Source organism: Heterocephalus glaber, unplaced genomic scaffold (genome assembly GCF_053883595.1).
Source record: "Heterocephalus glaber isolate CG9 unplaced genomic scaffold, H.glaber_assembly_v1.0 deba00001729, whole genome shotgun sequence".
Taxonomy (NCBI): Eukaryota; Metazoa; Chordata; class Mammalia; order Rodentia; family Bathyergidae; genus Heterocephalus; species Heterocephalus glaber.
Genome location: NW_028258440.1, coordinates 5,370,953 through 5,397,032, shown reverse-complemented (window position 1 = coordinate 5,397,032; position 26,080 = coordinate 5,370,953). Strand labels below are relative to the sequence as shown.

The 26,080-nt window shown below is 44.2% G+C and overlaps 1 protein-coding gene across 2 annotated transcripts; it reads left to right on the top strand.

Moving 5' to 3' along the window:
- The first annotated feature begins 1,673 nt into the window (after positions 1-1,673).
- Positions 1,674-25,900, top strand: Utp14a (UTP14A small subunit processome component). Of its 2 annotated transcripts, none has more exons than XM_013077904.3 (15): positions 1,674-1,865; positions 2,991-3,063; positions 3,668-3,738; positions 4,638-4,702; positions 6,773-6,915; positions 8,952-9,107; positions 17,394-17,513; positions 17,622-17,716; positions 18,341-18,464; positions 18,549-18,626; positions 19,363-19,747; positions 21,925-22,331; positions 23,044-23,149; positions 23,356-23,455; positions 25,466-25,900. In XM_013077904.3, exons 1-14 carry the CDS (start codon positions 1,825-1,827, stop codon positions 23,412-23,414), a joined length of 1,923 nt encoding a protein of 640 aa, XP_012933358.1. In that variant the 5' UTR covers positions 1,674-1,824; the 3' UTR covers positions 23,415-23,455; positions 25,466-25,900. The 2 variants fall into 2 exon arrangements, with proteins under 2 accessions (XP_012933358.1, XP_004921205.2); XM_004921148.4 differs by having other exon boundaries at positions 23,044-23,237.
- The last annotated feature ends 180 nt before the right edge of the window (positions 25,901-26,080 follow it).

Here is a 26,080-nt window from a genome sequence, read left to right as displayed (position 1 = left end):
GAACTGTAGATTTTAGAGTTTACAGACTTAGGAAGTGCATGTGGAATCAACAGAGGGCTGAGGGTGCAGTTCTAGGGGACATCAACATTTAGGGAGCAAGAGGGCTGGGGATTTAGCTCAGGGACACAGCGCCTGCCTGGCAAGCTTGAGGTCCTGAGTTCGATCCCCAGTACCAAAATTAATTAATTAATTAATTAAGAACATCTAGGGAGTGAGAAAATTGAAAGCATCCAGCAGAGAAGATTAAAGTAGGTGGTCATGAAGCTCAGATACTGGAAGAGAGTGGTTGTGGAACCCCAGGAGTTTTAACAAGCCTTTGTCTTTAATCCCACTAGAAAGTAAACTCTTGGCTGGGAGTGATGGCACACACCTGTGATCCCAGCACTAGGGAGGCAGGAGGATCACTGTGAGTTTGAGGCCAGCCTGGGTTACACAACAGTGAGTTCAAGCCAGTCTAGACTATATAGCGAGATCTTGTCTCAAAAAAACAACAACAACAACAACAAAAAAGTAAGCTCTATGAAGCCATGGGACATATCTGCTTTATTCAGCAGTGTATCCCAAATGTCTAGAGGCCTGGCACATAATAGATGGTCAAAAACATTTCCTGAATGAATAAGAAAGGAAAGCAGGGCCAGGGATTTAGCTCAGTGGCACCATGCCTGCCTTGCAAGCCCAAGGTTCTGAGTTCCATCCCCAGTACCAAAAAAAAAAAAATATTAAAAAGAAAGGAAAGCAACTATTAAAGACGGATAAGTAGCCGTTTCATTTACCAACCTTGGGTGTCACTGATGATCTCCTGAACAGGTTTATTCAAATAGCGAGGCAAAACAAGGGGGGAATGGCCTAAAAGATTAAATGACAAGAATGCTTTTGTGTATTGTTTTCTACATTTTTTGTTTGTTTTGTTTTTTTGGAGACAGGTTCTTGCTATATGTAGCCCAGGCTGGCCTGGAACTTGTGGCAATCCTCCTGCTTCAGCCTCCGGTGTGTTGGGATCACGGAAGTGCGCCACCATATTCGGTCCTTTTTTTTTTTTTTTTTTAACCTGGTACCAAGGATGGAACTCAGGATCTTGCGCTTGCGAGGCAGGCGCGGCGTCACTGAGCTGAATCCCCGGCCCCTATTTTTTTTTTTTAATATAAAAAAAATCGGACAAGCGGAGTAGCCCAGAAGTAGAACTCTTGCCTATGGGGCCCTGGGTCCCATCTCTAGCACCACAAAAAAGCAAAACGTCTTAAAAGTTATGGAAGCGAAGCCACTGAGAGAGTCCATTCATTCTTGGGTGAAATTCTGCTATGTAGGAAGAGGAGCATGGAACTGCAATTACAAGAGGCATGCAATCAAAAGGGATTTTCCTTAAAATGGGAGGAAACCTGCTTTGTTCACCTCGAAGTCACCTGAGCCCACCGGGCACAAAGCTAGCCACTTTGCAGGCCCATGACAGGATAGTGAGGTGCTGTCGGACACGGATGGGCGCTGGAGTCTGCTTTTACACTAGGCAGAGACAGCGAAGGCTCGGGCTCTGTCCCTCAGTACAGCGCCCAAGCCCTCGGCTCAAGGTGCCCTGGGCTCAAGGGTAGCAGAGACCAGGAGACCGACCGGCCGGGTGCCAGGTGGGGACACCAAGCTCCACCCACCGACCGCAGCTGTCGGCCGCCTCGCCACTCCGCCGTCCCCTCCCTACGCCTCCAATTCCCACTCCCGTCGCACGGAAGGGAAATGACGTCTCGAGCCCCAGCCGATTGGCGGAAGCACAAATTGCTTGGAGGCCGGCACGGAAATTGCTTTCCTTTTGGTTTCCACCCTTGACCCATGTGAGCGATGCAGGCTGCCGAGATGAACGCGATCCGGGCTGCGGAGGGGTAAGGAGTAAAAGGGAAGGGGTTCGGAGCCTCTTTGGGGGCTGCGTTCCCTATCTTTTAGGAAACGGGAGTCACCTTTCAACAAACAGCAGTTGTTCCTCTCATAAGACCTCATTTACTATTTCTGCGAACCAGCCGCTAAAGCCCTTTCATTTCATCTCATTCGTGCCCACGGCTTCTCAGCTTTTAACTGTATCCTTGTTGGCCCTGACGCAGGCTCTTCCTCGGCAGCTAAGTTAATGTGTTACACTTTCCTCGTCACGTGACCCCTCTTCTGCCTGGGCCGCAGCCTGCTTTAACCCTCCGCGTTGACGGTGCTCCGAGTTAGACCGACTCATCCTCGACATTTTCGCAACCCTCTAGTTTTTCATGTGCCCCCCCCCATGGGGAAACCAAATGTAGTGCGTTTGGTAATGTTTGTCTTGCAAATACCTACCGTGTACTGTTAGGTCGTAGTAGATCTGTTTCTGGGTACCAGGCCTAGTCAAACACCTACTTTGTCAAGCAAATCCCTAGAAAAATGGCTTACTCTGTTGCTTTCCACCAGTTCCCTATATCCCCATTCCTGTAAACATGATCAAGGTAACACTTTTGAGTGGGCTGCACCTGTCAAGATGTCTAACGTGTGGAGGATGCCTAGAAATATTAATCATTAACTGTCTTGCCTCAGGAGCCAGAAGCAGTGTCTTTGGCCACCTTACCTAGGTCCCAGAGGTCAATGGGAAATGTAGGTAGCACTAATGGCAAAAATACTGATTCTTTTCCATGGGTATCACCAAGCGCTGCTTACTTTGGAAGCGATGCCTGACTTTAATTTAAATTAGTCTAAATATGATATCGTGACACATTCCCGAAGGCATTCATACTGCTTGGTTTGTACCTGTGTCGAGGGACAGGACTATCCCTTTTGGGGCGGGGAGTACATGTTTGCGATACATAATATACTCATTGAAGGGAGTTGATACATATAGATAGCACGTCTTAGTCTTTTTTATTTCCCCTCCATCTGTAGATTGAGATAGGGCTCTTCTGTGCTGAGAACTAAAGGTACAATGTATTAGAGATTGTTTCATTAGAATAAAAGTTACTTTAAATGTTAATGTTTCTATTACCTTTTTAAAACAGCCTTCTAGCTTTGAGCCAGCAAGAAGAACTAGTGGATTTGCCCAACTATCCCATGAGTGCTAGTGAAGATGAGGTGGGTGAAATTTGCCAAGTCTGAATTTCTGTAGAAATTTATCTGTCTGCAATGTACATACGTATTTTAAGCTAAATTTCAAACAAATACTATAGGAATTTTTAATTTACTTCCCCCAACAAAACTACTTAAATTTTTTTCTAAGTGGGGGGGGTATACACACAGACCAGCTATTTTAATAACAAGGAGTTAGGTTTTTATTGTTGGCTCTTTTTTTCCTGGTGATTGTTATTTTCCCCTTGGAAAAAGCTACCTTGTATTTGTGGCTATGACTTACACTCTATGCCAAGGTTTCTGTGTCAGATCACAACTATTTATCCTGTACAGATACATGATCCTTGTAAACCCTTTTCTTCCACAAACAAGTTAGAAGAGAGTCATGACGTTAACTCTCAAGTTACTAAGGATTTATGTTTCTTAAAGTGAGAGAGTTTAGATTTTGAAATTCTTTGAGCTTGGGCTAGAATGTTTGTGCACAAAACTTTATCAGATTGCCCAGTCCTCCACGCACCAGAAGAACCAGGGCTTTTACATGAGCCTCGATTTCCATGTTGTTGTTTCCCTCCCCTCATTGTTTTAATGGTTTTTCCTTTTCTGTGTTTAGGGGGACAGTGATGGAGAGCGAAAGCATCAAAAGCTTCTGGAATCAATTGGTTCTCTTAATGGAAAGAATAGGTAAATTCCCATCGGCTTGGGCAGATTATAACTAGCTGACTCCATGAGACTTCTCTGCAGTTAACATTTGTCACGTGCCTAATGTAATGATTTAACACCAGTGCCTATTGTATCGTAAGCATTATATAATTGTTGTTAACTGTCATTATCCTTATTACTATTATTGTGTTAGGCCTTCACACATTGGAATTTTTATTTAATCCACACTTAAAAATCTTTTGAGCTGGGCATGGTGGCACATGCCTGTAATCCCAGCACTCAGGAGGCTAAGGCAAGAGGATCACTGGGTTCAGGGCCAGCTTGGGCTACATAGCAAGACCCTATCTCAGGGCCAGGGATTTAGCTCAGTGGCTCTGCCGCCTGCCTCACAAGCGCAAGGTCCCGAGTTCGATCCCTGGTACCAAAAAAAAAAAAAAGACCCCTATCTCAAAAAACAAAAAAATCTTCTGAAGCATTGATTATGCATTTACTTAACCCCTTTAGAAAAGTTAATTGAATTACTCCCAAGGTCACCCAGCTCATGAGACTCAGATCCAGGATTCAAATCCAGATGTGTTTGAATCCAAATCCAATGTGTTTGCCATTATGCTTTCTTTGTATTGCCTTGTGTTTATGACAGGCTGATTCTACATAAAGAGAGGAGATGAAGGTTAGATTACCAAGTCCCTATTAGGAGCGGATTTATTGATTGATTTGTGACAAAACCTGAGCCTAGGGCCGGGGATTTAGCTCAGTGGCTCTGCGCCTGCCTTGCAAGTGCAAGGTCCTGAGTTCGATCCCCAGTACCAAAAAAAAAAAAACCTGAGCCTAGTAGAAAAATGCATGAAACCAAAGCCTTCTTTGAAGAGAGAAGTATTTGTTTTCCCTCATTTCTATTACATTGTTTTGCCTAATTTTAGGTGGAAATTGGCGGAGAGATCTGAGGCTAGTTTGAAGGTATCAGAGTTCAATGTCAGTTCTGAAGGTAAGTTGAACAAAGGAAGATATCTATACATGGCAGCTTATGGGTTCCAAAATCATAGTGGTCACCTCAGCCCCTAGAAACTGCTTTTAATGTGATTACTGTTGTCATACTATAAATGTTCACCTGGGAGAGTGGGTTGAGAAGGGTGGTCAGATACCCTTGAGTTTCATCCATTTTTTTTAGAAGAAAGCCTAGGAATCCAAACTCAAAATCTTTTATGAAGATTGATGAGATTATTCTAGGATAAGGGAACATGAATGAAGACAGTGCCCTCAGCTGGGTGTAATAATGCACACCTGTAATCCCAGCACTCTGGGAGGCTGAGGCAGGGGGATCACAAGTTCGAACCCAGCCTGGATAATTTGGAATTCAGTGAGACCCTGTCTCAGAATAACATTTTTTAAAGGGCTGGGGGTATGGCTCAGTATGACAGCCCTGGGTTTAACCCCCAGTACTGGAGGGAAAAAGTCAGCTGTCTCTTACTTAGTCATACTACATATTTGTGTGGCTCTTTAATGACCAGTTTCTTTTCTTTTATGCAGACCTGGGGATTAAACTGACCTATGTCTCTAGCTTTTTTCTTTTGTTTTTTCTTGAAGACAGGGTATTACAAGTTCCCTAGGCTAGGCTCAAACTTTTGATCTTGTTGCCTTGGCCTCCAGAATAGCTGGGATTACAGGGCCATGTGCCACTATGCCCAACACAATTTCCTTGTATTTCAGTTCTTATAACACTGAGTTAGAACAGACAGATATTCTCATTAGCTGGAGCTCAGTAAAGTCAGGTTATGTATTCAAGGGGCTTCACCTAGACCAGTGGTGGCGAACCACTGTGCCACAGTGGGCTGATTTAAGTTTTGGGGTTTTTTTTATTGGTTTGGTTTGGTTTGGTTTTTTGAAACAGGGTCTCAGGTCTATGTAGTTCAGGCTAGCCTCTAGTTTGTAGCAATCTTCTTGGCTCTACCTCCAGAGTGCTAGGATTACAGACAAACATGCACCACAACAGTTTAAGGATTGAGATTTTGTTTGACACATTGAGCCTTGGTGGTACACAAAAATTTTGTAATATCTAAGATTTTTTTCATTTTTTTATCCTCCCCACCCTGGTTGGGGGGGGGGGGTAAAGGGGAAACATCATCCTTGTTGAAAATACATGACGAGTAAATGGCATTGTTGAAATTTTGACCTCATACCAAAACTAGACATCAATTTCATCACTGTAGTCACAATTTTGGTAGCTTGAATGAAGTTTGTGTTTGTAGTAAACTCTCAGAGCTGGTAACCATGTATTCATTCCAAGCTGACTCATTCAGCAGATAGTGTGTTTCTATGAAGTCTGAGATGCCAAGGCTACAGTGAAGCGAAAGACATGATCACATGGACCTTGCTGGGGGGGCAGATATAAGAATTGATACAGAGTAGCACGATCAGGGAACTGTGTGGCTACTTTATATTGGCTGGTCATGAAAGGTCCCGAAAGAGGCAGAATTGAAGCTGAGATCTGAATGACAAGAAATGATGCAAAGATGAGAGAACACAGTGCAGGCAAGGGAACAGCTGTGTAAGGCTTTCAGGAAAAAGCACACAGCATGTTGGAACAGTAGGAAGAAGGCTGATGTAACTAGAGCATAACAAAGTGACATGAGGTTGGAGAGGCAGACAGAGACTGAATCTCATATCCTGTCATTTAGGTTGATGAGATTCCACATATACTGAGGAGGCATTTTCAGCAGGACCATGACATGCTGTGATACCCATTTTTAAAAGATCACTTTAGCTATTATGCAGAGAATGAATTGTAATAGGGCAAGAGTGGAAGCAGAAAGGCTAGGGGAAAAGTAAGAGACTATAGTTAGAGTAAATATTTTCCTCCTCTCCCATCCCCCAGCACATTTGAGGATGTTGGACAGTGATGATGTCAGGATTGCTAGGAATAAGGGAGTAAAGTAAGAATTATCCCTGCTTCCCTGCACATTTGCCAATCAACAGGATTTTCTACTGAGCTGCTTCCTACATTATGTTGAGATTTTTGCCTGTCTTAGTCTGACAAGAAAATTTGGCCTTTCCTCAGGATCAGGAGAAAAGCTGGTCCTTTCAGATCTTCTTGAGCCTGTTAAAACTTCATCTTCATTGGCTGCTGTGAAAAAGCAACTGAGTAGAGTTAAATCCAAGAAAGCTGTGGAATTGCCCCTTGACAAAGAGGAGGTTGAAAGGGTAAGTGACTGAGAAGTGAGTTAAGGAGAAGGAAGTGAATAGACCAGGGAAAATAGGGTGATACAGGAGGGGAGGAGAGGCCTGGAAAATGGGAGGAGGGAGGATTATGATTTCTTTCCCAAGGAAAAGATTAAAAATAAGCTCAGGAGGTGTGGGAGCAGAATAGGAGCTAGGGTGTGGGACCCTGGTGACTTCCTGGGCCCCATAGCCATGACTGCAGCAAGGAGCAGTGTCAGGAGCTGGAAGGGCATTTCAGGATGGACAGGTGCCCCTCTCCTGGGGTCCAGGAGGCCCTGGCTGCCAGGTCAACCTGAAGGAGTTCCACGCGCAGGTGTGGTTTGAGAGGCACAGGGCCGCCTGCCCTCCACAGAAGCTTGGTGCCAAGGGTGCAGTGTTTACAGGGTCAGTACCCCCTCCCGTGCCCAGCCGAGTGCACCCACTTCCTCCTCTGCTCGGGCCCCCAAGGCTGATCAGCTCTTGCCCCACACGAGAGGCCAGGGCTTAAGGGTGAGGGGAGCCCTAGGGCCGCACCCCCAGCCCCTGAGGCCCAGAACACTTTCAGGACCCCCGGATTCCAGGAGGGGGTGATCTCTGAGGACCAGGAGAAGTCAGGCCCAGGAAGGCTGGGCTTCAACTCATGATCCTTGTGCCCCAGCCTCCTTCAGTGCTGTGATTACAGTTGTGTGCCACCTCACCTGGCTCCTTTTTAGTATTTTTTATTTTGATATGAAGTCTTGCCAAAATGCCTACACTGCTCAAATGTGCAATCTTTTTTTTTTCTTTTTTTTTTGAGACACGGTCTTACTTTGTAGTTCAGGCTGACCTCAAACTCGAAGCCTCTCGAGTACTGAGATAACAGGCATAACAGGAGTGCGCCACCACACCCAGCAATGTGCAGTCCTTCTTCCTGGCTTCCCAGAGTTGCTGAGATCACCGGCCTATGCCACCATGACTGCCTCTTGTTCATTTTGAAACAGGGCCTCACTAAATTGCCCAAGCTGGCCGTGAATTTGAAATTCTCTTGTCCTGCCTCACCCTCCCATGTAGCTAGGATTACATGCAGGTGCCACCTCCACTCAGTTTCTCTTATTTTAGCTGCTGCTGCTTTTTTTTTTTTTTTGAGACAAGGTCTCACTAGATAGTTCAAGCTGGCCATGAACTTACTGTGTAGCCCAGGCTAAAACTTGAGTGATCCTCCTGCCACAACCTCCGAGTGCTAGGACTACAGGCATATGCCACCACTCTCAGCTAATGCTTTTGGTTTTTCTCCCCTTATTTAAGAAATCTACGGGGGCTGGGGATTTAGCTTAGTGGTGCTGCTGCCTGACTCGCAAGTGAAAGGTCCTGAGTTCGATCCCTGGTACCAAAAAAAAAAATCTTCCTCACATAGCCACAAGGGTATTCTGTAATCTGTATATTCTGCCTGTCACAAGAAGGCTGCCCTGTAGAGTGGATTGTGTACAGTGTGGGATAGGGACTCTGCCTCCATGGGTTTCCAACTGAGAACCCATAATTACTTTGTCATAAATCAAAGCTCCTTCCAAAAAAAAAAGCTAGGAACAGCCAGGCATGATGGCACATCCCTATAATCCTAGCATCCTGGCCAGTAAGGCAGGAGGATAAGTTCACGTACACCCTGAGCAATTTAGCGACTTAGCAAGACTCTGTCTCAAAATAAAAATTTTAGAAGGGCTGGGAATATAGCTCAGTGTGAAGGCCTTCTAGATTCAATCCCCAGTATTACCACTGAAAATAACAGTAATGATAATAAAATAAAAATAGGAGCAAGGGCCAGGGATTTAGCTCAGTGACACTGTGCCTGCCTTACAAGTGCAAGGTCCTGAGTTCAATCCCCAGTACCAAGGGGGGGGGCAGTTGCAGTCCTGAGAAGTAACCAAGAGTTAACCTCTAGCATCCTGATGCTTTCTTGGGCTAAGAAACATTGCCTCCTGACCTGATCTCATGTTAGTCTTTTGAGTTTAATGCATAATCTCATGACTCTTTCCTTTTATGTACTGTACTTTTGCCTGCTTCAGATCCACCGAGAAATAGCTTTCAATAAAACATCACAAACCCTCTCCAAATGGGATCCTATCGTTCTGAAGAACCGGCAAGCAGAGCAGCTGGTGTTTCCCCTGGAGAAGGAGCAATCAGACTCTGTTCCCATTGAACACGTGTTCAGTAGCTGGAAGGTGAGTATCACAAAATAAAACCCAACCTTGAAAGGTGAGATTGGACAACTTGGAGATTTCAGACCCTAAAACTGATTTGAATGAACATGTTAAGCCTAAGTAACAATTTTAAGACATTTTACCTTAGTAATCAGAAAGGGAGAGAGGGGCCAGGGATTTAGCTCAGTGGTTCCGGCGCCTGCCTGGAAAGCACAAGGTCCCGAGTTCGATCCCCGGTACCAAAAAACGAAAGAAAGGGAGAGAGGTACTGGGTGGGATGACACACGCCTATAATCCCAGCCCATTGGAAGGTAGAGGCAGGAGTATTACAAGTTCAAGCCAACCCTGGGCAACTTAGTCCCTGTCCCAAATTTGGGGTGGTGGGCGGGGTGTAGGCAAGGATGTAGCTCAACGTTAGAGCCCTTACCTAATAGCATGCACAAGGCCCTGGGTTCAATCCTCAGTACTGCAGAAAAAGAAAAGGAGAAAGGTAGCATATCTTCATTATCTGTCATGCAAAAGTCAATCCAGGGCCAGGGATTTAGCTCAATAGTTCCGCGCCCTGTCCCACAAGCTCAAGGTCCTGAGTTCGATCCCTGGTACCAAAAAAAAAAAAGTCAATCCAGTAGCTCTATAGTCATTTTTCGTTCACTTACAGTATACAGTACTTGGCTATTTCTAAGTTTTTGTGTTAGCATCTGACTGCCAAGATAGAGGGAGCATACTATGTTTTCTTTCTTATCCCCTTGTTTTGTTGTACTGGGTGGTAGAACTGAGGGCCTCACACATGCTAGGCAAGCACTCTACCACTGAGCTACATCCCCAGCCCGCTTATTCACTACTTTTTTAAAAACCACTTAAAACCTCATTCCAAAGGTTAGCATCATTAGAAATGCCTTTGTGAAGATACAGCCTGTGAACAAGTGGTTTAAAGTTGTTGGTGCTATGTAGTTCGTAATGGGACTGTCTGTCTTCAATAAAAATAGTCCAAAACACCAGCACCCAGACCATGTATAGATGCCTCTTTTTGCTTCTCCTCTGTGCTTTCTGCAAACCCAGGAATGATAGTGTCTTCATGTTGGGAAGTTGAGCTAATTAAAGTTAATCAAAATAAAATTGCTTGCCATGATAGCTTGAAATTAAGTAGTCACTTATTATGGGGATAAGCTGTATTTTCTGGTGTTGTTTTTGAAGTCACTACCATTCTCTTTCTAGGATGCGTCCTTTTCCACATGAAAAAGAGGTCAGGTATAAAGTGTGGCTGCAGAATGAAGGGAGACTTTAGGAAGAGGTAATATAATTTGCAGGCTCAAAAATAAAAAGTATAGAAGATATATAGTGACAAGTCCAGCCCCACCCATCCCTGTATGCTCATTTTTATCCCCAAAGCCACCCAGAAGTAACTACTTTGATAAGTTTTTTATTGTTATTCACTTAAGAGTTTTTGTTTTGTTTTGTTTTTTGGGACCGGGGATTGAACTCAGGACCTTTCGCTTACGAGGCAGGCAGCAGCACCACTGAGCTAAATCCCTGGCCCTGGAGTTTTATTTATACATGCATGTTTACCTCCTTTTTAAATTGGAAAAGTAGTAGTATGCTACCATGCACTGTTCTGCACCTTGCTTTTCCAAATGACTGTAATCTTGGAGACAGCAGGAAAACGCTGAGTTGGTTGTTAAAGGCAAAATACTGGTAAAACAGGTTGCACTGAGAATGACACAACCTCTTCAAGATGGAGTGGGGCCCAGATGCCATACTTTGGGTATATTATGCCCCTCGTTCACTCTGAGATTTATTTTTGAGAAATTTCACCAGTGTGGCTTAGAAGTACAGAACAGAAAGTAAGTCTTCACTATAATTTTGACCTATTTTCTAGAATGTCATTTAACTGTAGCTCAAACGTGTTAAATGGGATGATGTGTGAGAAAGTATTTGTAAACTGCAAAGTGCTAGAAATGATGTAAGGTAACTTCTTCCACCCTCCCCCTTTCCTCTATTATGAGTCAACACTAGCATTTCCCAAAGCATTCTCCTCTAAATCTTGGCCTCTCAATATGCTCTCAAGGCAGGTGGGGTGTCCATTGCTTCCCACACACACACTGGGGATCGAACTCAGTACCTTGTTCTTGGGAGGCAGATGCAGCGCCACTGAGCTAAATCCCCAGCCCCAAGGGTGTCCATTGCTTAGACAGTGCTGCAAGCCCTCCCTGGAGATTGGAGAGTCTCGTGGTATACTAGCATTTTAAAGGCTGTAAACAAATAATTAAGGCACCTGTTGGACCTAATCTGACCCAGGGTGTACAAACTTGATTTTATTAAGTTGAATTTTAAGCTTTTCAGAAATGAAGTAAAGCTTGTTATTGCGCTGGTGTCTACCTTCTCACCTTCCCCTGCTGAAACTTCTCTCAAAGAAAATTAGTGACGGGCCTCCAAATCGATACATCCCAAGCCCTCTTAATCTTCAACCTTTATGACAACACTATTGGCACGTCACATCCTCAGAAACTCTCCTGCTGGGCATGGTGGCGCATGCCTGTGATCCCAGCTATTCAGGAGGCTAAGGCAAGGTCACAATTTTGAGGCCAAACTGGGCAAGACCTTTAGCAAGGCCCTGTCTCAAAATTAAAAAAAAAAAATCTAAAAGGGCTGGGGGATGTACCTCAGTGGTAGAGTGCTTTTGTGTTCTGTGACATACTTCTGGTGCTTTATTTTTATGAGTTTTCTTGGGGCTTTTATTTTTGCTCTGTAAACTCCATGGCTTGTTTGGTTGGTTCTTTTTTTTTTTTCTGCAAGCTAGTTGTTTATTTTCATTTACATTAGAAAATAAGATGACCCCCCTCCTGGCTTGATTTTACATGTGTAAGGATGGTTACATGAGTGACAGAATCATTCCAGGTGGCATTTCAACAGCTCTGTTCAATTGTTTTTTGTGTTTTGTTTTGTTTTTTGGTACCGGGGATCAAACTTGGGACCTTGCGCTTGCAAGGCAGGTGGCACCATTGAGCTAAATCCCTGGCCTACTGTTCAATTGTTTATAATCAGCAACCTGTGTTTTATATGCCCAGGACAGCAAATCCCTGGCTGAGATAGTTTAATATAAACAGTGTCGCTCACAGTCTGTTTCTGCTTAGAGTGCTCCATTTTGTACTGTGTCACCAGCACATAGTTGTTATGTGTATGGGTTTTCTGCTGCTATGACAGATAATCCCAACCCCGGTCTTATGATTCTGGAGAAATCGGTCTCACTGACTTGGCTAAAATCACAGTGCTGGCAAAGCTGGCTCCTTCCTTCATCATGTGGTTGTTGGTGGAACATGGTTCCTTGTAGTGGTAGGACTAAGTTCTCTGTCCCCTGCCATTTGAAACCACCACCTTCCTAGACCTGTGGTCCTTCCCCTAAGGCCAGCAATGCAGGTGAGTCCCTCTCAGTCCTGCAGTCCCTCCTGCCTCTTCTATCTCCCAGGATTGCTGCCAAGACAAACCTGGATGACCCTCCACAGGAGGCCACTGTCTGCTTACCTCACTGTTTCCATGGCATCTGACTTCCTAATAAAAAAGCTAAAACTGGGCTGGGGATTTAGCTCAGTGGCACCGTGCCTGCCTTGCAAGCGCAAGGTCCTGAGTTTGATCCCTGGTTCTGAAAAAAAAAAAAAGCTAAAACTGCTAGAAGGTGTAGTAAGCTAGACGATGGCACCTGCCAGCTCACAGCCTGCCTGACTGCACTCATACCTGCTCACTCCTCACGTATTTTTTAGCAAATATCAGATATTGTGTAAACTTTTTCAGGAGATTTTGCTAGAAAGGCCCTTTTGAAAAGGAACCAAAACCAACCATAATGCCATTACCTCACCTAAACACAAGGATACTTTCTCATTAAATGTGTAATCTGTCAGATTTTCCTGGCTGCCTCAGAAATCTTTTGATTCAGAGCCCCTCTCTGTGATAGTATTCCCCACCGCACAGCAATGCCCTGTTTCCTGCTGTGTTGACAGATCCTGGCACCTTCCAAACGTGGCCAGGTAGGGGCTGCTGTTTAGGGCACTCTTTGAGTAGCCAGACATGGTCAATGATCATCCTTACCATGCACCAGCTGCTTGGTCTGTGGATAGGGCCTCTCAAGGGGACTCTGATTAATGATATTAGATTGATCACCTCAGCATCTCACCCTCCAGTAGGTCAGGGTGGTACGGTGCAGCCTCTGTGACTCTTGCTCAGACCTGGAGGCAGCCCTTTTCTCAAGACGCTGAGCTCCTGAGCTGGTCACACAGCTAATCTCAATTCTCTTGTCCTATGTGCTGGCTGTACCTCAACACTATACATTCCAGGCTTTTGGGTCTGCCCTCCAGGTCAGACAGTACCACAGTGACAGTAACAGGGACCCAGCAGTGATGCATGCTCTGCTTCATTGTGGATACAATCACTCACCAAAGGGGGACCCTGTGATGTGCCTAGGTGTGTCCTCAGACCTGTGGAGGCTGGCCAGGCGCTGGCCAGAGCAAAGAAGTGAGGGGCACACAGGGACAACAGGGCCTTTAAAGTAGGGGTGACAAAAACTCCTCAATGCCCAGAAAATGTGAAGGCTAGCTAGGACAGAGAAACATGAAGCTGGGGGGTCATCCAGAAGTTAGAGGGCAAAGCAGATGTGTGAGGGCTTCTAGGGAGATACTGGCCTTGTAGTGGCTGTTGGTGGCATTGCATTGCTTAAGGTCATGTGGTCATCTAGGCCCAAGATGTTCACCCTGCACTTGTGGCCAGCAGTGCTTGGTGACACTGTAGTATCCCCAGTTGTATAGCTCATGCAGCACTGTCCAGGCTGCAAAGTCCTTGATGCTGATGTCCATGTTCTCACAGACAAGCTACCTGATGCACTGCACACCCGCCCCCCATAGTGGCATGGTGCAAGTGGGTCTCTCCTCACTCAGTTTTCTTATTCACTTTATGTTTGATTTGTGGGGCAGAGTCGTACAACCCCTTCTGACACTGTAGAAGGGGGAGTGCTTTGCTGTTGGGTCTACTGGGCTGTGTGAGGAGAACCACCTGCTGGAACTTGGAGAGAGTTAGCGGGCTTGGGTGCCAGACAGCCCCACTGCTCCTAGGAATCTCCGTTTCATGGCATGGTGCTTCCAGGAGCAGCATAGCAGCCTTACGGTTCACAACATGGACTGAGCTGCTGCATCTGCTTTCCATTGGCCCCCACAGTGAAGGGCAGCTTCCACTTATTTGCTGTCTCACTTCTTTCCCTCCATCATTGTGGTCTAGCTTGGGGTCTTGGTTAGAGAATCCTTTTTCCCAGTTTCTTTCTCCCCAGTGTTGTTGCTGAGAGTAGAATACCCACCCTTTGAGCATCGTTCCACTCCTATCACTTGGTCTTCATTTATACTGCCGTCACTTCATTGTCAACTGTCAGCTCCACATCGGGAAGTCAGCATTGCTGAGCACTGTGTGTCAACTGCAGCAGGGTCGTGTGTTCAGCTCCATCACAGCTGGGCGTCAGGTGCCGGCCATGCAGCCTGTAGCCATGGTTTGCGTGCTCAGGCAGGAAAGGATCAGCTTGGGCTGCAGGGAGTGGCCAGGTCCATGCTGGGGGGCGGGGTGTGGAGTGAGCCCACCAACAGCATGCACCAGCTGGCAAAGTAGCCTCTAGCTCTGGTTGGTTGACTTTTTTTTTTTTTTGGTATCGGGGATTGAACTCGGGTCATTGTGCTTGCACAGCAGGCGGCAAAACCACTGAGCTAAATCCCCGGCCCTGGTTAGTTGGCTTTTTGAGACAGGGTCTCACCAACTACTCCAGGCAAGCTATGAACTCACTATGTAGCCAGGAGTACTGGGATTATACTCATGCACCACCAAGCATGACATAAACTCCATGGCTTTTGGTTTTTTGAGACAGTCTTGCTATGTTCAAGCTGGCCTTAAACTCAGTATATAGCCCAGGCTGGCCTTGAACTCATGGTGATCCTCCTGCCTCAGCCTCCCAAGTGCTGATATTACAGGTGTGCACCACCATGCCCAGCTAAACTCCATGACTTTTGACTGTCATTCTGAATCCCTTCTAAGCTGCAGTCTCATATTCCTTGTGACTAACAGGCGTCCCCTGGGTCTCCCATATGCATCTTAAACTTGGCGCAGTCCAAATTGAGTTTCATATTTCCTTTCCCCAGACTCACTAAACCTTTACTACCACCTTCATTTTATGATTCAGTTAATTGCTTAACTCTTACCCTGGTCACTTAGGTTGGAAACCTCAGTCATCTGCTTCTACTTGTCCCCTTAACTGTTCTTTCCCTAGCCCATACAATGGGCTAATCCTGTAAACTTTGTCTCTGCTATGACTACTGGATTCCTGTTTTCATTTTCACACCCTATTTGAGACCCTCATCACCGTTCATTTAGAACTTTACCCATATCCTTCACACAGTCATCAGGATTTTCTTTCTGAAACACAAAACTGATTATCACTCTTCTACTCAAAATTCATCAAAGGCTCCTCAATTAAAGACCATACTGGGCAAACACATTTTTCTCTTACATGCCACTTGTTTTCTGATACCTGTTTTGCTTATGCTTATTTCTGTTTTGAGTTTTTTCCCCTCCTGAAAGAATTATACTTCAGCCTTAAAGCCTAATTCAAAAAGTCACTTCCTTTCCCCACTCCTAATCAGAATTAATGGTTCCTTTTTCCATGTTTACCCCTAGAAAATAACATTTAACCTGTTATCTTATTAGTAGCATATGTGTCTCTGTGCTCTGAAAGGTTGTGAGCTCTATGAGGACAGGAACTGTCTTAAACAATTGTGTATTCCTAGCATCCCACGCAAGTGCCTGGAATGTAGCTGCAATCAATAAATGTTGGTAAATTGAATTGAATTGAAGAGAGATTACAACATTGTAATATAAATCACCTTGTAGCGTGTGATTGATCACTACTACAAATACTAAAAATGGAAGAACATGCACATTTACTATTCAGTAGAATAGGTTTATGGGTAAATCAATGGCATTGTGTAACACGTGATGATGTGTGTTTATATGTTTGTCTAGATATTTGTAAGTTTAATACTGGCCATGATGAATACGGCTGTTGAAGAAAAACACACACAATGTATGTGTGAGGTTTGAAATTGGCTCTGTTGCCTTGGGCTGTCTTTGTGACTTGTCAGGGGGGACCATGGCATGATCAGTCTTATTTTAGCCATCCTCACAATGTCAGTCAAGCACCAAATGGGGTCTTTTGCTGACATGTGGATAATTAGTTTACAGTTCATTCATTTTATACATACAGACACTACCTACCATGCAAAATTAAATGGAAACTAAGGAATTGGAGCCAAAGTTAGAAAAGAGTACTTAAATTTCTGTGGGGTTTATTTTGCATATCTAATTTTTTATTGGTATATGTTTGTGTTACATAATAATTTCAATCATCTTGGGAAAGAGTTAAATTTGAACTGTCAAGAAGCAGGCTAATTACATGATAATCATTTTTTAAGGCAGTGTCCTTTTTGTGTTTAAGAAATGAAACTAAATTTGTAGAATGTGCATAAGAATGCCATGTTTTTCCTTTCATCAGTAATTAATGATACCAAGAACACTTACATAACATGATTTGCAACAGTTGGCTGTGGTTTTAAAAGATGAGGTTCCCCTCTGAGGTCTAGTTCCTTTTTTTTTTTTTTTTTTTTTTGGTACCAGGGATCGAACTTGGGTCCTTGCGCTTGTAAGGCAGGCGACGGAACCACTGAGCTAAATCCCTGGCCCTCTAGTTCCTTTTTATAACATCAGTGGTAAATAATGCTTAAGATCTGACCTCTTCTTCCTTCTAGAAGTATTCCTTAAAAGAACTTATATAGGGCCGGGGATTTAGCTCAGTGGTTCCGGTGCCTGCCTCACAAGCACAAGGTCCCGAGTTCAATCCCCGGTACCAAAAAAAAAAAAAGAGTTTATATGAATCTGAGACTCCTAACTATAAAGTAATAGTTGTATGCTTCAAATACACATAGTATTACAAAGACCACTTTGTTTCTGACTATCAAAATTGTAAGTCTGGTACATCTGTTTCTCTGTCCTGCCATCAGTTATCTTAATGGCATCCTGCTTAGATTCTTAAGAGACTAGAATTCTGTTTTACATGCTGTATTGATAACCTGAACACAGGGTGATCCCCCTCAGTAATATTAGAGTAGCCTTGGAATCCCCATGCTGAAGTTGTCTTCCATCAGGATTTTTTTTAATTAGTCATAGAAATGTATAGAGAGAAAACCGTAAGAGGATGGCATAAGAGTTAAAATGTTTCGTTACCTCCTTAAGCCAAGAACCCCCCTGGAGCAAGAAGTTTTCAACCTTCTGCATAAAAACAAGCAGCCAGTGACAGACCCTTTATTGACTCCCATGGAAAAAGCCTCTCTCAAGGCCATGAGTCTGGAAGAGGTAAGTGTCACTGGCCCTTTCACACCTAGGCATGCTATGCTTCTCCCAGCATCTGCCTTCAAGTCCAGGAGGGCACTGTGTAATCACTGTAAATGCCATTGGTTGCAGGCTAAGATGCGCCGAGCAGAGCTTCAGAGGGCCCGGGCTCTGCAGTCCTACTATGAAGCCAGGGCTCGAAGAGAGAAGAAAATCAAAAGTAAAAAGTAAGGAGGCCCATGGATGAAAATGATACAGCTAATGATGAGTTCTTTAACATGGCAATTAGGGTCATGTTCAGTGCTATGGCACAGGTCTATAATCCCAACTACTGGGGAGGCTGAAGTAGGAGGATTACATGTTTGAGGCCAGCCTGGGCTACATAGCAAGATTCCATCTCTAAAATAAAACATTTAAAAAGAAAGGTTCCAAATAAGAAAGATTAGCCTCTTTTGCCCCAAGCCAACCTGATAGTTTTGCCTGCTTTGTTAATATCCACTCTTCTGGCTTTGGCTTCCATGCTTGACTTTGCCAAAAAGAGGACTATTTAGTTGCTTTCTCTTCCTTCTACCTTTTGCCTCTCTGGAACTCTTTTATTCCTCTCTTGGGCTATAGAAGCAGAGGGGACTGTGCTCTGTAGAAATCTGTCCCCGGGGCTGGCTGCAAAGACCAAAAGTCCAGCCAATCCTCTCAGATCCCAAAGTGGATCACTACAGTCAGCTAGCTTCGAGGTAGCCATTCTAGAAATTCAGAGGGTTAACCCTTAGGTAGCATGGGCACTTTGGTGTCTGACATCAGTGCTTCAGCTAAATCTATTAAATTCTTCCCTCCTACTCCTCTCTACCCTGTAGGTATCACAAAATCGTAAAGAAAGGAAAGGCCAAGAAAGCCCTAAAAGAGTTTGAGCAGCTGTGGAAGGTCAATCCTGTTGCTGCAATAAAAGAACTGGAAAAAATTGAAAAGGCCAGAATGATGGTGCGACTGCCTCTTGCCTCCCAACCCTTTGAGTCAGCTTCCCCTGCAAAGTGCTAAAGATCTCACTCTGTCCTTCCTTTCCAGGAGCGAATGAGCCTTAAACACCAGAACAGTGGGAAATGGGCGAAGTCAAAGGCAATTATGGCCAAATATGATCTGGAGGTAAGAGACCATCAGGGTAAAGGAAGAAATGAAATTGGAGGAAAGAAAACAGGAATCTATAAAGGCATCAGAAAAATCACTAAGGCAGAGAAGAAAATGATCAGAAACAAGGTGGAAAAAGAGAGATAAAAGGGAAACAGTATTGAAGGAAAGTCCAGTAAAGCAGAGAAGAGCTTTTTTAAAATTATGTTTCACGTATTGGTTTCCTTTTTTTTTTTTTTTTGGTACCGGGATCAAACAGGTTCTTGCAATTGTGGGGCAGGTGGCAGAACCACTGAACTAAATCCCCAGCCCGACATATTGGTTTCTTGAGAACAAAGAATCTATCTTCCATTTTATTTCACAGCTATTGATACAGTAATATATGTGCAGTTTCAACATTAGATATCAGTAAAAAAATACTTAACAAGTTAAATGAAGAGGCAGCTTTAAGAAATGGAGCAGGGTGGTACAACCCTGTAACCCTAGCACTGAAGGAGACTGAGACAGGAGGATCACAAGTTTGAGCCCAGCCTGGATAATGTAGAAGATCTTGTCTCAAAACAAAAGGGAGGGGAAGGGGCTAGGGATGTAGCTCAGTATGAAGGCTCTGAGTTTGATCTCCAGTACCTCAAAAAAAAGATTGAAAGATAGAGGAAGGGACAAACAGACGGATGTATGGACAGATGGACCAGAAAAGGTGTTACTGTGGTCACTAATGACAGGGCATTCTGCTGTTGTAACTCTTTTCCTCCAGGCTCGCCAAGCTATGCAAGAACAGTTGGCTAAGAACAAAGAACTAACACAGAAACTCCAAGTAGTCTCAGAGAGTGAGGAAGAGGAAAAAGGTGCAGAAGAGGAAGAACTTCTTGTCCCTGATGTAGTGAATGAAGTACAGATGTTTGCAGATGGATCAAATCCTTGGATGCTCAGGAATTGTAACAGTGATGCAAAAGGTGAAATCCAGAAGCCTGAACAACCACCTGAGCCTGTGGTACAGGAGTTTTCTGAAAGTGAAGAAGATGAAAGACCAGGAGCAGAGGAAGAAATTCTGTTACAGGAGTTTGAGGAAAGGCGATCTCTCAGAAAAAGGTCTGAGCTCAACCAGAATGCTGAGCCAGTGGGCAGTCAGGAAACAAAAGGTGAGCTGTGATGAAATAGGACAACTTCATATTGTTAGGGACAGGTAAGAGAAAAGCTGTGTCCACCCACACATGCTGCCTAGTGATTAGGCTCTGCGGACTTTCAAAAGTGAGTGTGCTGGGTCCTTCAAGTGAAATTAGATTCATGATAACCATTTTTCTTCATTTTTCTTCTACATTTAATAAGCAGTCGTCAGTATGACTGTACAGTGTGTTCGGACAGTTTTCTGCTCTGGGGGCTCAAGTCTTCAGAGAGATAACTGTACCATCCTTGAAATAAGGGCATGACTTAGCATTCCTGGTACGTATGAATCAGAAAGACACATCTAATAAAATGGTAAATCTGAAAATCCGTTCGCACTTACATATCCAAGTGGCTTTTGAGACATTATAAGACTTCAGACTTCTAGAGTTTGTCTTGTTTTTAAAGTAGGAGTGGCATCTTTAGCATTTCATATTGCTACATTATATGTATTTGTCTATATAGGGTGAGACTTTACAAGAATGAATAACTCCACAGGCTGCTTGGTAAATTAGAGTTGTGGCTTTGTGCTCAGACTTTATGAATGTTTTCTACCTGTTATTTGTTTGGCTATCTGGGCAAATTCTCGGGCTTGATTTGATTTTATAGAGGAACAATACATTCAAATGACAGCAGAAATCTCTTTCTTGTGGTAAATTTTATTTTAAAAGAGCTATCATTTAGAATGTATTGTAAGGACCTTAAGTGCTCTCAGCTGCAGATTTCTGGGGACTAATAGTTATAAGTAGTCATTTCTGGAAGGATTTTGGAAAGTAGCACTGCAGGCTGAGATTGTGGGCTGTTCTCTATACAACCACAGGACAATAGCTGTGTCCTGAGCCCACTCAAAAACTGATCGTCTAGCCAGGCACAGTAGCACACACCTGAAGTCTCAGCTACCCGGGAGGCCAAGACAGGAGGAACCCTTGAGCTGAGGAGTTCAAAGCCAGTCTGGGGAACATAGCAAGACTCCCATCTCTTAAAAGAAAAAGAAAAACTGATCATTTAGCTCTTGGTTGTAGTATGAACATATGAAAGGTGGATTTGTATTTCTGTGAATCATATGTAATAGAATGTTCCCAAACCTTCTATGAAACAGTGTCATTCAATATCAGGAAGTCATGGGTCACCACCAAGATGAGCAAGAGAACTTGATTTTTTTTTTTTTGAAACTTGATTCTTAGTCCAAAGGCTAGATCTGAGAAGTTGCAGTGGCCTCAAGCCAAAGCTAGAGAGCAGGATCTACTTGAGAATGGAGGCAGCTTGAGTCATCACAAAGGGCAATTCGGAAGAACTGTGTGTTTCTGCCGTGTTTCCCTCAAGGCTCTTGAGACTAGAGATGTTTGCTCAGATTTTGCCAGTAGCTGGAAAGTGCGAGCTGTATTCAGTATAGAAAGTAGCTACTTATCTCTTCTTGACTAGGCCACAGCAGATTATGAAATACTCCTTTAAGATATGAAGATTCTTGTGTCAAGACAAAACTATCCCAGAGAAAGTTTTCATAAGCAGTAAAGCAAACGATGAAGTTATACTCAGAGTCTACCTGTTAAAATGGCTCCACCTCCTCCTTTTTCTTTCTTTCTTTATTCATCTATTCATCAATTTATTTATTTTGGCAGTACTTGGAATTTGAACCCAGGGCCTCTGTACTAAGCTTCATCCTCAGTCCTTTTTTATTTTGAGACAGGGCCTTGCTAATTTGTCCAGGCTGGTTTCAAACTTGCAGTCCTCCTGCCTCAGTCTGCCAGAGTACTGGGATCTCCAGGCATGTGCCATTATGTCTGCCCAAAATATCTACTTTTTTAAAAAAAATTGTGAACATGGGGAGATCTTCCCTTACAGGGCTTGCTATAACTGGGAAATTAAGCCCCTATCCCAGTTGTACAGCAAGTCTCTGGCAAAGCTGGGAACGGGACCCAGGACATCTGCTTCCCAGTGTGGTTCTTTTTAACTCCCCAAATCCATTACCCTGCTGCTTGGCAGGTAGCACTTCGTGAACTCTCCAAGAGATCCATCCTGTGGAGTCTTCTCTTTCCTGCTTTTCCATGTTAGAATGCCTTCTGTGATGTCTGGCCCCCATGAGGGCTCAACAAATGTTCACTGACTGGGGAACTGCCAAGCTCCTTTGCCGACGGCTCTCATTTCTTCTCCTCAGATTCTGGCACCCAGGAGGTATTATCTGAATTGAAGGCATTGACTCAGAAACTCAAACAAAAAAAACATCAATCCAGCAAGCAAAAAGTGAGTTCAGGGGGGACTATTCTCCAGGTCCAGAGAGAGGAATGTGCCCTGGAGGAAGAGGAACCTCTGTTGCTGCAGAGGCCAGAGAGAGCACAGACACTGGAAGATCTAGAAGACATAGCCCACGAAAAATATTCTCAAAATAAGGAGCTTCCCAGACCTGTGTTAAAAGGGGATCGAACAGAGAGAAACCCAAATAACCAGACTGATGCCCCTAAGGGGAAGAAAAAGAAGGAGCAAATGATTGATCTTCAGAATCTGCTAACTACAAAATCTCCTTCCGTGAAGTCATTGGCAGTTCCCACAGCAATAGAGGAATTGGTGAGCAGACCCTGGGTGGTGGGTACTGTAGGGGTTGGAGCTGGTGTAGAAAATGTCCTTCCTCTTTGGGGAGTGGAATGAGCCAAGCTTTGTTCTGCTGGAGGCAAATTTCAGTAGTTGTGAGGTCTGGAATACTTAATACTGTGAGGTCAGATTGGTCCCACTGACAGTTTAATAAATGCAAATATATAGGTGCTGCTGAAAACCCCCCTCGTCCTAAACTCTGAGCTGCCAAAACCTCCCAGGGGTGACTCTAAAACTGCCCTCAGGGGAAGGAGAGATCCACTCAAAGTTCTGACTAAATCTGAGGCAGGACAATTTGAAGTAAATCATTGACCTTTTTTACTCCACTCAGGAGGATCTTGTATGGTCGGGGACTCTCCAGTTAGGTAACTGAAGCTGCTAAAGGCAAGACGTCCTGGCACCTGCTTTTTTAGCGATTTAAGTTGGAGGAAGCCCACATTCCTGCCTCCACTCTGAAGTTTCCTTACTGAAAGTTTAAAATTATGTCAATTGATTATGAGTTAGAGATATTTACCCCCAAAGAGAAGGAAACTGGAACAGGACTGGCTACTGATTGGTTTGTATTGCAAGACCCTCATTGTTCAGCACTTCCCCCTAGGGGGCGCTAAAATGTCATGACCCAAAATTCAAACATTCATGATCCGCACGCTCAAGGTGAGCTGTAGCTTGCTTTCTTGTTTCTTCCCAGGAAGATGAAGAGGAGAAACACCAAAAGCAGATAATAAAGGAGGCCTTCGCTGGGGACGATGTCATCAAAGATTTCTTGAAAGAGAAGAAGGAGGCTGTGGAAGCAAGTAAGCCAAAGGATGTAGACCTGACGCTTCCTGGCTGGGGCGAGTGGGGTGGTATAGGCCTGAAGCCCAGTGCCAAGAAGAGACGCCGGTAAGAGCAAGGAAGATAGCCTGGCAACAGGCACTATCACCCACCTCTCCTTTTAGTGTCCTCCCTGCTCTTTTGGCTAAGTCCTTAAAACTCCTGGTCCTGCCATTTTGCTTTCCAGATTTCTCATTAAAGCCCCTAAAGGCCCTCCAAGAAAAGACAAGAATTTGCCAAATGTGATTATCAATGAGAAGCGCAACATCCATGCAGCAGCTCATCAGGTGAGGTTTAGAAAGCTTGCAATGGCTTGAAAGGAGCATTCTGTAACCTGTGGCCAAGGGGGATGTGTGATCTTGACCACAGAATCAAATCCATGGTTTTCACTGACAGGCTATAAGGTAAAAAGTTACAGATACATTTGTGTTATTCTAATTTCTGACTGGGAGGAAAGTTTAGACTGAAAGGAAAATCTTTGCAAGCATTTTCAACTGATACTTCAAATCATTCTGTTACAAATGAGTCTCACTAATTACTATTTTGTAGGCTTTGGGGTGGGGGCAGTACTGGGAATTGAACCCAGGGTCTTCACACTGAGCTACATCCCCAGCTCCTTTTTAAATTTTGACACAGGCTCCTCCTAAGTTCCCTGGGCTGGGCTCAAACTTGAGATCTTACCTTAGCATCCCAGAGTGCTGGGATCACAGGTGTGTACCACCATGCCCGGCTTACAGGCATGTATTTTAATCAAGGTAACATTCAAACAAGCCATAAGGTTTGAGCTACATGTTTTTTAAAAAAAGAACAAATCAGAACCTGTTCAGGGCAGTAAAAGGATTTTAAGTCATGTCATATGATAAACTAGGGATATTTATAAGACAGAAGAAAATTTGAACATGATCATGGCCTTCAAGAGTGTTAAAGGTATCCAGGCATGCTATCACATGCCTGTAATCCCAGCACACTAGGAGGCTAAGACAAGAGAAGATCACAAGTTCAAGCCCAGCCTGGGTAACTCAGCAATGGTAAGACCCTGCCTCAAAATAAAAAATACAAAAAAGGTCTGGGGATGTGGCTCAATGCAAAGACCCTGGGTTTAATCCCTTGTAGCTTAAGAAAGGGAAGAAAAGAAAAGGTGCTTTCTGTCCTGAAACAGAAAGAACCATTTAATTGTTAAACAAAACAGTGGTTAAAAAAAATACACATTTCAATAATACTGTATTTGATCTCATTTGTGAACCAGTCATTGCAAAAATTATAGCTACTGTGATCCGAGTTGAAGATACATAACTAGAAAATAAGCATTGGCCAGGCAGTTAGAGATGAGGGGAGAGAGGGTGCTTTGACAGGCCAGGATTCCAGGGGACGGAAGATCACCATTCCCTTCCAGAGCTCTTACTTGATTTTTAAATACAGTCACAGCAAGCTGACAAGTGGTTTTCCAAAAACCCCCCTTGATTTTGCTCATCAGTTTAATAAGCAATACACTGCAGGTTCCAATGTGCAGTAGAATAAAGTGCTTCAAGGTGGTGGGGGGTGACTTTTATTCCTTGCCCTGCAGGAGATACATAGATCAAGCATTGACCCAAGTAAGACATTCTCTGGTATAACCTGAAAAGAATCTATTTCCTTCACTACTACCAGGACCACTGAGCTTCTCTTGAGAGTTCCATTGACTAGCTCCAAAGAATACCAACTGTAACGTCCCCATTTTTCTACTTATGGTTTTTCCCTCCTTGGACCATTGGGGGAAGTGTTTACAGATTGTTTACATGTCTGAAGCTGAAGGTAATGCTGTGGTGGAATGGAGAAGAGCACTAGGCAAGGAAACACCCCTGGGGTCTGTTTTACTTAGGTAAATCACCTCCCTTCCCTAAGCCAAATCATTGATCAAGGAGAAAGAAGTAGGGAATGCAGACCATGAGGAGGGTAGAGAGGTCATCAAATCCATATGAATACACAACTGTCCCGGCACTTCATGCAGCCAGTGTTCTATAGGAACAGCAGCCTTGGAGTAACTAAAGCTAGAGAAGAGCTATCTTGGGTCGTCTTTCAATCCCTACATTGCTGGGTAAACCTTGGAAGGTCCCAATCCAATGTAGGCCCTTCTGCTCCCAGATGTCCTCAAGTAGACCGGGACTCCTAAGGTTAGATGGGAATGTCGGATGCCTTGGCCTCTCAGAAGCTTCTGTGGGTGTCACATAGGACTGTGCCTGTGCCAAAACAGTATATGCTGTGCTGTGGTTAGAGGCTACTGTCTCGGCCTGGCTCACCACCTTGCTCTTCCTTTCCAGGTGCGGGTACTTCCATACCCATTCACCCACCATAAACAATTTGAAAGGACCATCCAGACCCCTATAGGATCTACGTGGAACACCCAGAGGGCCTTCCAAAAGCTCACCACTCCCAGGGTTGTGACCAAGCCAGGCCATATCATTAAGCCCATAAAAGCAGAGGATGTGGGCTACAGCTCTTCCTCAAGGTCGGACCTCTCTGTCACACAGAGCAATCCAAAATGACCCACGGGAATCACAAGAAACGGCTGAAGAAAAACTGTAGATTGAATTGCCACAGGAATGACACCTTGGTGCCCGGGACCAGGAGACCTGACTATGCTCCTCCTCTGGTTGCTCTGTGCTGCAGGATCACTTCCAAAACCAGCTTAGCACATTGGGAGTGTAATTAAGCCACATTTTAGAAATAAAGGCATTTTTATCTATTTAACCGGACAGCATCTGTGTTAGCTCCTACTTAAATCATTTTCTTTGAATCTGACACCTCTGGATGCACCAGCTTTGCATTTCTTTAGTTGCACTTTTCAGACCAACCTCATTCCTTACCAAGACATATGTCATCAGATATATATATATAATTTTTTTTTTTAACTCAGGACCTTGCACTTTCGAGGC